Source organism: Haplochromis burtoni, unplaced genomic scaffold (genome assembly GCF_018398535.1).
Source record: "Haplochromis burtoni strain Fernald_Lab_line unplaced genomic scaffold, NCSU_Asbu1 Contig_518, whole genome shotgun sequence".
Taxonomy (NCBI): Eukaryota; Metazoa; Chordata; class Actinopteri; order Cichliformes; family Cichlidae; genus Haplochromis; species Haplochromis burtoni.
In genome coordinates, this window is record NW_024582879.1 from 115,671 (window position 1) to 128,193 (window position 12,523).

Here is a 12,523-nt window from a genome sequence, read left to right on the forward strand (position 1 = left end):
GAAAGAGGAGGGAGACGAGGAACCATCATGGAAGGACAGGCCCCTGCACGGTATGTACCACCGGCAGATAGAGGAGGTGGCTGATATCCAGAAATCCTACCAGTGGCTGGACAAAGCTGGACTGAAAGACAGCACAGAGGCACTAATCATGGCAGCACAAGAACAAGCTCTGAGCACAAGATCCATAGAGGCTGGGGTCTATCACACCAGGCAAGATCCCCAGGTGCAGGCTGTGTAAAGATGCCCCAGAGACAATCCAGCACATAACAGCAGGGTGCAAGATGCTAGCAGGCAAGGCATACATGGAACGCCATAACCAAGTGGCCGGCATAGTGTACAGGAACATCTGTGCCGAGTATAACCTGGAAGTCCCGAGGTCAAAATGGGAGATGCCCCCAAGGGTGGTGGAGAATGACCGAGCTAAGATCCTGTGGGACTTCCAGATACAGACGGACAAAATGGTGGTGGCTAACCAACCGGACATAGTGGTGGTAGACAAACAGAAGAAGACGGCCGTAGTGATCGATGTAGCGGTTCCGCAATGACAGCAATATCAGGAAGAAGGAACACGAGAAGCTGGAGAAATACCAAGGGCTCAGAGAAGAGCTCGAGAGGATGTGGAGGGTGAAGGTAACGGTGGTCCCCGTGGTAATCGGAGCACTAGGTGCGGTGACTCCCAAGCTAGGCGAGTGGCTCCAGCAGATCCCGGGAATAACATCGGAGATCTCTGTCCAGAAGAGCGCAGTCCTGGGAACAGCTAAGATACTGCGCAGGACCCTCAAGCTCCCAGGCCTCTGGTAGAGGACCCGAGCTTGAAGGATAAACCGCCCGCAGGGGCGTGCTGGGTGTTGTTTATATATATATATATATATATATTAATATATATATAAATAAATATATATAAAACACAATAACAGCAGCTGTACAAGTATTAACTGGAAATGAAGAATATAGTGACCAGTGTTGTGCAATCCACATTATGTCTTGTGCAGTGCAAATATGCTTAAAGTGATTTAAGTGATGAAGTGAAAACAATGTCCAGAATGTCCAGTGTGTGTGTAAGAACTGTATGTGTGGGTCAGTACTGTGTGGTGGTGTGATTGAGAGACCGTATCGCCTGCGGGAAGAAGCTCCTCCTCAGTCTCTCTGTGTTGGTCTTCAGGGAGCGGAATCGCTTTCCTGACCTCAACAGAGAGAACAGTCTGTTGTTGGGATGGCTGAGGTCCTTCACGATCTTCCTGGCCTTGGTCCAGCACCGCCTGCTGTAGATTGAGTGCAGGTCAGGGAGCTCGGAGCGGATGGTGCGCTCAGCTGACCGCACAACCCTCTGTAGAGCTCGTCTGTCCTGCATGGTGCTGTTCCCGAACCAGGTTAAGATGTTTCCCGTCAGGATGCTCTCTATGGTGCACGAGTAAAAGTTCCTGAGCACCTTGGAGGGCAGTTGGAAGTCTCTCAAGCATCTGAGGTGGTAGAGACGCTGACGGGCCTTTTTCACCACGGTGTTGATGTGACAGGACCATGACAGGTCCTGCGTGATGTGAACTCCGAGGTATTTGAAGCTGTCCACTCTCTCCACTGGGCACTTTTTGGTTTTGTTGGTGTTTTCTATCTCATCTGAATTTCAGATCGGCTAAAATAAATACTTGCTTGTAGAATTCTTCCTGTACTTTTCTCAGAAATTTGTTATTGATAACTGTTAGTGCCCTTTTGGTGTATTCAATTCTGAAATTAAAACTTTGACAATGTAGTAATCATGGGGTGTTTTTTCCTTTGTATAGTGTAACTGTCCAACTGGGAATGTACCTTAATAGGTTAACAAATGAAATAAAGTATGAGTGTAAAAAAAAGTATCAAAAAGAAATCAAGAAAAACTTTTTGCAATCAAATATTTATTACTGTTCACAGACAAAAGGTGACCCATTAAAGAGGGTATCAACACAAAGAAAATCCAATTCAACAACAAACAAAAAAAGCTCATATTCAGTCAAGGCTGCTGAACTTTGCCTGGTTCACAGCACTGCAGACAAGTCTGTGGAACTTACATTTTGCTTAAGCAATATTTTTTTATCTAAATAAATTAAAATAACTTAAGAATGATACATAATGGGTTATTTTATGATGCCATGATCGCAGAATTTTGATTATCAGCATTATTGGACTGAAATCTTCTCAAGGATCTCAATTCAGATCTTTGTGTTGGTACATTTCCAAGTGTACTTCATCCTTCCATCATCCTTCTGGCTGAAATTTGGCTGATGGCCCTTCTGCTTCAACTACAGAAACAGGACGATGAGCATTGAGGTTGAGCTGTGTTCGGTGGTCAGTTGTTTTTGTAGTGCACTTAATGTAGTCTTGCTTGTGCATGAGAGCATTAAAGCACTCAAAAAGGCAAGTTTAGGAACAGAAGCATGTATACTTCTAAAAGTCATATGGCTGTTGCACTTTCATGGGTTTGTAGCACTGTGCTAATTGGAATTAAGGCTTTGCTCTAGCTGTGATTCTACAATGCTGAGTTTCAAACGTTCCTCTCCCTGTCTTCCTCTCCTTTCCATCATCACCTTTTCCACTATTTGTACTTCATCTGTTCCTTCAGCCTGGTCTTTAAGATGCACTCCTTCACTTTTTTCGATTCCATTAGCCACCCCTGCCTTGCTTTTACATCCCAGTTCAGTCGTTAGCACTCTCAGTCTCTCACTAGCCTTGTTAAAGTAGTTTTCCAGCTCTGCCACAGGACCCTTAGCAGAGAACAGGTGATCCAAGTATGCCTGAGTGTACTGATCCGAGGTGATCAGATCCAGGTTAATTGAGGAGGGCACTGTTGTAGAGGATGTATCAAGCCCAGAGACTCTCCTTCTTTTCCCTGTTAATTTAAGACAATTCAGTTAATGCAAATCCACTGAGACTGACAAAAGTAATTTCACTACTTACTTAGACAAAATCTACCTGTCTCAGTCTCTATGGTGGACAGAGGGATGGTCACACTCTTTCCTGTCTCTCTGTCGGTCACAGTGAGTCCAGTCATGGTGCCTTCTTCTGGCACCTCACTGCAGGGGTCAGATGCTGCAGGAAAACTCCCTCGACATTTTACAACACACACTGTTTTAGACTTATAACGCCTGGAATGAGGAAAGTGGAGAGTGACGGGTTTGCAGGAAGAATTGGGATGGAAGAAGAAAGGACAGAAAATGTCAATCAAGTGACGCATTTATCTCTGAGTTAACACCATTGCTCTAAAGTTGTTTCATAACATATACTTTATAAAATCTTAATCATTAACTTATACAAACATCAGTTTATTTCCACAGCATTGCAAGGATGTTACAATTTGGCTTTCGTAGTTTACCCCTTTCACTTATCTTATGTAAGGGTTTCAAGCATTGCCTCTCTGGTTTCAGATTTTTTTCTACTGTAAGCAGAAAGTCTAAACGCAGCAGAAAGTTTAGAGCTACATTTTTCTGACAGCTTGATTAGCGTTTTTGTGTTTCTGCTGTCATATTTAGAGCAAGCTAGAGAGGGTGTCTCATAGCAGATAAGCAGGCACTCAGCGGCTCTAGTATCCACTGTCAGGGTGCTTGTTAGGGTTCTGCTACTGCTCAAGTGTGGTGTGTTTGCTGTGTAACAATGCCTCAAATACTTTGTGACAGGCCTGTACATTCGGCCACAGTGTCAATGACTCATGTAAACTGATGTTGTTGTTGTTTTCCTTTTTAAAGTATCATTCCAAATATGTAAGTGTTGAAGTGATTGTTAAACAGCAAGGAGGAAAAGAAGAGAAATTTCTGAAAATGCTTTCAGCCTAGTTGAGATGTTTAGTTGACACAGTCATCAGATGCAATTTCTGAACTATGCTGTGCCCAAAAGTGAAGTTTTGGAGCATCTAAAAAAGACACAAAGTCATCACATACAGCATTCTTGGCTGGAATGTTGTTGTTGTTAAAGCAGTAAAATTCTCCTCCCTGTCTGATTGGAGCATTTAGTGTTTTACCTGTAAGCAGGCAGGATCTGTGTGAGATCTTCTTTGTATTGCTGCAGTACTGCCCTTGCAGACAGGGGCTCAGCCTTGCTCTCAAGGCGAGCCAGGTGAACCAACATTTGAGTGTGAAAGAATGCTCCGCTGGCCCAGTGTCTCAAAGACCTGAAGGAACCAAAAAAACACTAATTGTGAGTCCTACTTCATCTGACTGGATAGTTCTTTGTAGAGTACTTCTTTCTTTTAGTCTGCTCTATGTAGTTAGTTATTTAACTTGTCCAGTATTTTTTTACTCTATAATATCATCCTCTGCTCTACTGTATTCTCTCACCTGGAGTCACAATCTCCCCCTAGCAGACACGTCTTCAGCTGGGTGAGGGTGAGGCTGAGCTGGGCCTCAAGTCTGACAGCATCCTGGATCAGCCTGCTTTTATCATTCAAGCTGATCCTACAGCGCTTCAGGTATTCCTCCATCACCTCCTGAAGCTCCCAGACTCTCTGCTGCAGGAAGAAATTCAAAGATGTATACCTCAGTATTTTAGAAGTTGACATCCTGCAGCTTTTTACAGTTATTCTTATCACCCTTAACATACAGCATTTGTAGGAGCATGCAAACAGCTGGCTGAAATGTACTGTTATAAACCAAACTAAGTAACCCACCTGAACAGGTAATGGTTAACACATTAAACATTCCCAGTAGATTAACAGTCTTTATTCTACATTTGGATTTAGTTACATGGTGAATTGTCAGAATATTTTTTATAATATATAGCTATAAACATCCAGTGACTTAATGATGCATTTATTCTTGGTCAAGAAAGGTCAGCTTAAGTATGCAAAAACTGTTGCATGGGTCCGTTTTACAGAGTAATGGGATACATGTAAACCTGTATAACTTCAGTTCAGAAACTGCTCCAAGAGCCAAGATTTGAATAATACTGATCAACACAGTGGAAATACACAGAGAAAGGATATCATCATGTATTGTTTGTATTGTTTTGCTTTTTATTTTCTATTATAACTCCTTCACTAGTTCCTTTAAGGCTTTACCTGGCATGACGATGATCCTGCTGACTTCCCTTTAACACCCGACTGTTTTGCTGACGTATATACCATATCCATAACCATAGAAACCACTAATCCCACCAAGCCCGCCAAGCGGGGCTCATCTGAGAAAGTTGACAATCGACTAATCAGGTCCCTCAGGTAGGTGGGCGCTTTGTTCCCAATGTCGTTCTGCAACTGGGTGAAAAGAACAAACTTTTATAGCCTGCTGAGTGGTAACAGAAATCCAGCACACTGTTTTATATTATCTGCGTCAATAAAATTAACAGCTGTGAACAGCACCTTCTCGTCGTGATATTGGTCTGTGTAGGCTATTATATTCATTTGTAAATTCTTTACAGTCCCAGTAGGACTCCTTTTAAGTGTCATTTTAATCGCAGGTATCAAGGCAACAGCATCGTCCTGCTCGTCTTGCTAATATTCATCTGGGCCTTATGACTGAGTGGCTTTAAAGGTGATCAGTGAGCACTTTCACACTTAACACACAACACTGTGTTTTATTTTCTCTCTCTCCGTGCTATCTCAGTTTTCTGCTTTCATGAACAGCATCACAACTTTCGCATTTTCTTTTAAAGCTCTTTAACCTGCTGCAGTTGTTCCTGGAGTCGGTCCTGGGAGACAGAGCTGTCATCATGACTGGCTAAAAGGAGCGGGTGGACGACTCCCAGGTCAGGTACTGCACCACCTTCCAGCATGGCATCGTAGAGGAGAGAGCCAATAGCGTCCTTCACTTGAGAAATTTCTTCTTCAGTTGAGAATAGCTGCCCCATGGTGTGTTTTTGTCTCTTTCTTTCTTTTGTTTTAGTGTATTTACATCAACAAACCAGAAAATATCCCAACTTTATGACAGCATCTGTGGAAGAAAAAAGAAAGGAGGATAACAAAATATGCTAAAATTAGGGGGTTTACCACACCTTGCGAATAGCTGTACAGTCTACAAAATTCAAGACACAAACAACAGATCTATTTGACTCATGAGCTGTCACAGGATTCGCAAATTACCTCCAAATATCACCGTAATGTTTCGCACTAACATTCAGCAACGTTTTGGTCCCATCTGAGCTCTCTGTTACTGCAGTGACTTGTGTTTTGGGCAGCCGACCCTTCTACTTCCTCTATGCTGCAGTCGACTGTCACCAAGACAACACACCTGCACAATATTGCTCAGCAGTAAACCTAGAGCTCCGCCTGGCGGCAGATACCTGCAAGTGCAAGCTCGATGCATCTTCAGTAGCAGTGAGTGCTCTCAATACGAGAAGGTTTTTGGTTCCTGTCAGCATTTGGTATATGGAGAACCAAGGCCTCTGAGATTACATTACTTTTTTAGATGATATTTTAAACTGCAGGCATCATAATGAAGTTATATGAAGGACCTCCTGAAATAAGCCGGAGGACTTTGGGAATGAATGTAATAGCTACTCTTTGTGGCAGTGTTAAACATTGAAAAAATAGGCCAAGGTCTTTCATCTTTTTTTATTTAGCTAAATGGAACAATGGCCTTGGTAGTGGTGTGATACTGACTTTTTTTCTTTCCTTTTTTTACTTGATGAAATATGGGGCGAGGGGATTTGGGACTTTATGTAGTGTGAGTATTATTCTTTGTTAACTGGGACAAGGGCTTGTGCGCCGTCAGGTCAGAGTTTTGTGTATACAGCTAAATTAAATGCCCCACGTGGTATTGCAGACCTTAGATCAGGTCAGTGTCTATATGTTGATCATTTAGACAACTCACAGTTCCCTTTCAGTCGATTCACTCGGTACAACACGTAAGCATGGGATATCACACCCTTGCGTGTCCTGGCTGAAGAAACCTTTATTCACGCCTTTAAGGCAGATGACGTGTGATGACACGCGCACGGCCCCGCCCGCACATATAGCCGCTGTCATCACAGTCATCCCTCAGTTCTTACGCTCTTCACCTCGCTAAGAACACCTCTGCTGAGTTGGGCTAGCGTTGTCTGCCGACTTAAACTTAGCTTAATTGCCCCTGTTGGTGTTAGCCTCTACCACGCAGTTGGTGTGTAGGCTGCCCGCGGAGCGCTAATTTCAAGTTTTCCTCATTGTCGGCCCAATGTGCCGCCGCTGCTGCGCCGGTCGGCCACGATGACACCTCAAGTGTTCCCGCTGTTTCTCATTGTTGTGCCCCAGAAAAGGTGCCTCCAAAATGTATGAATGTACATGTTTCCATGTTACAGAGTGTTGTTTATTCTCAAACAATCACAAATAGGCAGCACAGGCAGCCTGCAGGCAAAATGAGCCAGGTCAGGCAGGTGATGCAGTCCCCTGCAGACACACTGGGGGGCGACAACGCCCCGCCGACGGTGCTGCCGGTCAGCCGGCTGGCTGCTCACTTTCCTCAGTGGCGCGCTTGTGCTCCCTCTCCGTGGGTGCTGCGAACCGTTACCATCGGTTACCGGTTGCAGTTCCGGGTCAAGCCGCCTCGTTTCCAAAGAGTCGTAAACACGACTGTCAACACCGAGGCGGCCATGATACTCAGAGAGGAAATAAAGGCGCTATTGCAGAAAAGAGCAATGCGAGTGGTCCCCGCTTCGGAGACAGACAAAATTTGGTACAGCCGTTTTGTTGTTCCGAAAAAAAGGGGGAGGGCTTCGTCCCATCCTCAACCTGCGAGTCTTGAACACATATCTACTAGGGGTGCAACGATATTCGTATCGATATTGAACCGTTCGATACAGTGCTTTCGGTTCGGTACGCATATGTATCGAACAATACAACATTTGTAATTTATTTTATCAATTTTCCTTCTGACGATGCTGTCTGTGTTGAGCGCTCAGTGAATCTGTGTTCGACTACTCCGCCTAGGCTGCACTGTCGAGCGCAGATCCACTGAGCGCTCAACACAGACAGCATAGTCAGAAGGAAGAGCGCAGGGCAAGCTAGCGAGACAGAAGTTAAGCTCTGCTTGCAACAAGCAAATTGAACCTCATTCAGATCTGGCGTTTGGAATTATTTTGGTTTTCATGTGACGTATGACCCTGAAGGTAAGCGAGTCATGGACTAAAGTAAAACAGTATGTTGGATGTGCCACGCAATGCTTAATTACATTGGTGTGAACTAGTGTGTTAGCGCAGTTAGCTCGTTAACGTGTTGGCCGTCTAGCCCCATGCACGGAGCGATCGGCGGTAGCTCGTTAACGGAGATTTGCCGTGTTGTGGCGTTAAGGTCATTTCAACGAGATTAACCTGAAAGCACTAGTGGGAACACAACGAATATGACTGCACATTTACGCCGACATCATCCTAGTGCAAAGACAAAAACAACAAGCATGCTACTAACTTTAGCCGAGTCATTTAGACAGCTGTTAGCACATGATTCTCCTTATGCTGCTGAGAATATAGCCCAGAAGAAGCGGATAGTATAGCTTTTATTTTGGAAAGAGACATTTCTCTGTAATAAACTCTCTTTTCCAAAGATGAGTGATTCCTCAATCAGATACAGGGCTTGCAATATCGCTAGCCCGACGTCCCGGAGCTAGCGATTTTTTCAGTCGGGCTACCAAAATCTATCTCTTCCCTGCCCGTCGGGCTATTGTACGAAAAATATATGTCAATGCTTTTGCATTCTTTCAGAAATGTAGCTGGGTAATTATGTCATTGGCATCGGTGAGCCACTGTCAATATGTGACATATTGAAATCGCGTTTGAATTTGCGCTTGTTTTTTTGCTTTCGTGCGAACTGTGTATAGAGAGCGACAGCACTGATCTGTGAGTGATGATAATTTGTGCACCAATTCCTCTGACATCGTCTTATTAATCGTTAGCTTACTATGCAAACATGACAAGTGAAATCTCCCGCAGCTTAAACATGTGAGAGGTTGATCGCGCAGAGAATCGCTGAGCTTATGTGAGTGCGTGTGTAAAAGCAGCAGGATATATATTTTAGTTCTGCTGAGCCAAATAAGACAGGTCAGGGTGAAGAAGTGACAGCCAAAGAAAAGCTTACCACAAAACGGAGAAGTTATGACAAATCAGACTATAAGGCAAAAAGAAAGTGCAGCTTTATGGTTTCATGGACAAAAGAATTTCTGTGGCTGCAATATGACGAGCTAAATAACCAGGGCTGCACATAAGTGGTCCGCAGGTGCGCATTCGCTGTCAAAATAAAAAACACGCACAAGGGTTAGGGTTAAATTTAAAAACTGTACTTTTGAGTTAAAATATATATTTATAATTTTAATAAATGACAAATTAAAAAGGCATGAACATTTTTTTTGTATCGAAAAAATATCGAACCGTGACACCAAAGTATCGAACCGAACCGAACCGAACCGTGAATTTTGTGTATCGTTGCACCCCTAATATCTACCTACCTACAGCTTCAAGATGCTAACACTCAGACAGCTCTTGAATGCAGTCGGCCAGGAGATTGGTTTGCAACAATCGGTCTAACAGATGCTTATTTTCATGTGGCTATACACCCAAAACACAGGCAGTTTCTGAGGTTTGCATTCGAGGGCGTAGCCTACGAATACCTAGTGCTGCCGTTCAGGCTGTCGCTCGCTCTGCGCCCCTCAGAGAGAGAGGCATCCGCATCTTAGCCTACCTAGACGACTGGGCTCTTGTAGCGTGCTCCAGAGAGCAGGCGGAGACACAGCTCAGCTGTCGCTGGTTCTGTCACACATTCAGACACTGGGGTTCTCTGTGGACTTTCAAAAGAGCTCGCTAATCCCGAGTAGGCAGATTTCTTTCCTCGGTTTGGAAATATGCTCGCTGTCCAGCCGCGCACGTTTGTCAGAGTACAGAGTGGCCACGTTTCATCGCTGCCTCGCTCAGTTTCAGCTGGAACGCAGACTGCGTTTCGAGACGATATTACGCAGCCCAGCGCCAGCTGCACATCAACCACTTAGAGCTGTTAGCAGTGTTCTTAGCTCCAAAGCATTTCCGCCCAGTCCTGGAGGGCCAGCATGTCTTAGTCAGGACGGACAATTCAACAGTGGTGTCTTACATAAACAGTCAGGGAGGAACACGCTCTCTCCCCCTGTTGAAGTTGTCTCGCTCTCTGCTATTATGATGCAGTGTTCATTTTCTGTCTCTAAGAGCCACCCATGTCCCGGGCCACCTGAAGCTGGGGCCGGACCTTCTCTCCAGGGAGGATCCTCTGGTGAGAGAATGGAGGTTACACCCTTTAATAGTGGCTCAGATTTGGGATCTATTTGGCAATGCGCAAATAGATCTTTTAGCTTCCTGGGTAAATACTCACTGCCCCCTGTTCTTCTCCATAATCGACCACGATGCACCCTTGGGCTTGGACGCGCTAGCGCACCAATGGCCAGACGTGCTCCTGTATGCATTTCCTCCAGTGGAAATGATATCTCCAGTTCTAGAGAGAGTGCGTCGGCATTCCCATTTCAGAGCGCTAGGGCCTGATCTACTAAAGGCTTGTACCGCCACACTCTCCCATTTCAGTGCTCTATTGTGGATGTTTTGACATTCCTGCAGGAGCTGCTGGATAAGGGCCTTTAATTTTCGACAATTAAGGTTTATTTAGCAGCTATATCTGCTTGTCATATTGGCTTTGACGGGCTGACACCAGGTGCACATCCCCTCGCCATGCGTTTTCTGAAAGGGGTTCGCCGGCTGAGGCCCGTGCTTAAGTCCAGTGTCCCTGCTTGGGACTTGTCTTTGGTGCTGGAGGCCCTTTGTAGCCCCCGTTTGAACCCATTGAGTCTGTGGATATGAAATTTCTTTCATATAAGACTGCATTACTTCTCGCTTTGGCTTCGGCAAAGCGAGAAGTAATGCAGTCCTTTTGCATCTGACGAGCAGAGGAAGATGCATTCTCTTTGTCCAGTGCGTGTGCTACGCACCTACATTGATCGCACTCAGAATGTGCGTTTATGTGACCAGCTGTTTGTCTGCTTCGCTAATTCAAATAGAGGTAGAGATTATAGAAGCTATCTCACTGGCATACGGCACCAAAGGTCTTGCTTTGCCCCAAGGGGTGAGAGCTCATTCCACCAGGGGGTTGGCAACCTCATGGGCTCTTTTTAAAGGGAGGCAAGGCAAGGCAAGTTTATTTGTATAGCACAATTCAACAACAAGGTGATTCAAAGTGCTTTACAGAGACATTAGAAACAAGAACAAATAAAAAGCATGATTTAAAATTGATTAAAACAAGCAAACTAACTAACTAACTAATTAACAAACAAACAAACAAACAAACAAACAACAGTATATAAAATCAAAACAGATAAAATCAGAATAGTAGATAAAATCAGTAGTTAAATGTAAGTTTTGAAATTTAAGCTTAAAAGTGTGGATTTGGTGCTTTATTCAAATGCAGCTGAGAACAGGTGAGTCTTCAACCTGGATTTAAATAAACTGAGTGTTTCAGCTGATCTGAGGCTTTCTGGGAGTTTGTTCCAGATATAAGGAGCATAAAAGCTGAATGCAGCTTCTCCGTGTCTGGTTCTGACTCTGGGAACTGATAAAAGACCGGATCCAGATGACCTGAGGGATCTGGAAGGTTCATACTGGGTCAGGAGGTCACTGATGTATTTTGGTCCTAAACCATTCAGAGCTTTATAGGCCAGCATCAGAACTTTAAAGTCTATCCTCTGACGTACAGGCAGCCAGTGTAAAGACCTCAGAGCTGGACTGATGTGGTCCACTTTTTTGGTCTTAGTGAGGACTCGAGCAGCAGAGTTCTGAATGAGCTGTAGTTGTCTGACTGATTTTTTAGGTAGACCTGTAAAGATGCTGTTACAGTAATCAAGCCTACTAAAGATGAATGCATGGACTAGTTTTTCCAGGTCCTGTTGAGACATCAGATCTTTTATCCTTGATATATTCTTGAGGTGATAGTAAGCTGACTTTGTTATTGTCTTAATGTGTTTTTCTAAGTTTAGGTCTGCATCCATCACTACACCCAAATTTCTCGCCTGGTTTGTGGTTTTTAGATGTATAGATTGAAGTTCTCTGGTGACCTGTAATCGTTTTTCTTTGGCGCCAAAGACTATTACCTCAGTTTTGTTTTTGTTTAGCTGGAGAAAATTGTGGCACAACCAGTCATTAATTTCCTCAATGCATTTACCAAGAGCCTGTACAGGGCCTCGGTCTCCTGGTGACATTGTGATATATATTTGTGTGTCATCTGCATAGCTGTGATAGTTTATTTTGTTGTTGTTTATAATCTGTGCCAGTGGGAGCATGTAGATGTTAAACAGAAGGGGTCCCAAGATGGAACCTTGGGGAACTCCACATGTGATACTTGTCTGCTCAGATGTGAAGTTACCTATTGATACAAAGTATTTCCTGTTTTCTAAGTATGTTTTGAACCAGTTCAGTACAGTTCCTGAAAGACCTGCCCAGTTCTCCAGTCGTTTGAGTAATATGTTGTGGTCAACTGTATCAAATGCTGCACTGAGATCCAGTAAAACTAAGACTGACATTTTTCCACTGTCTGTATTCAGACATATGTCATTGAACACTTTAGTCAGAGCGGTTTCAGTGCTGTGGTTCTGTCTAA

At 44.1% G+C, this 12,523-nt stretch overlaps 1 protein-coding gene across 1 annotated transcript; it reads right to left on the reverse strand.

The window, feature by feature from the left end:
* Window positions 1-1,610: 1,610 nt before the first annotated feature.
* On the reverse strand, window positions 1,611-6,160 carry LOC102309603. Its single transcript, XM_005947212.3, has 7 exons — window positions 6,038-6,160; window positions 5,620-5,888; window positions 5,021-5,212; window positions 4,302-4,471; window positions 3,986-4,135; window positions 2,944-3,116; window positions 1,611-2,860 (listed from the first exon to the last, which is right to left on the reverse strand). Exons 2-7 carry the CDS (start codon window positions 5,803-5,805, stop codon window positions 2,466-2,468), a joined length of 1,266 nt encoding a protein of 421 aa, XP_005947274.1. The 5' UTR covers window positions 5,806-5,888; window positions 6,038-6,160; the 3' UTR covers window positions 1,611-2,465.
* Between the last annotated feature and the right edge of the window lie 6,363 nt (window positions 6,161-12,523).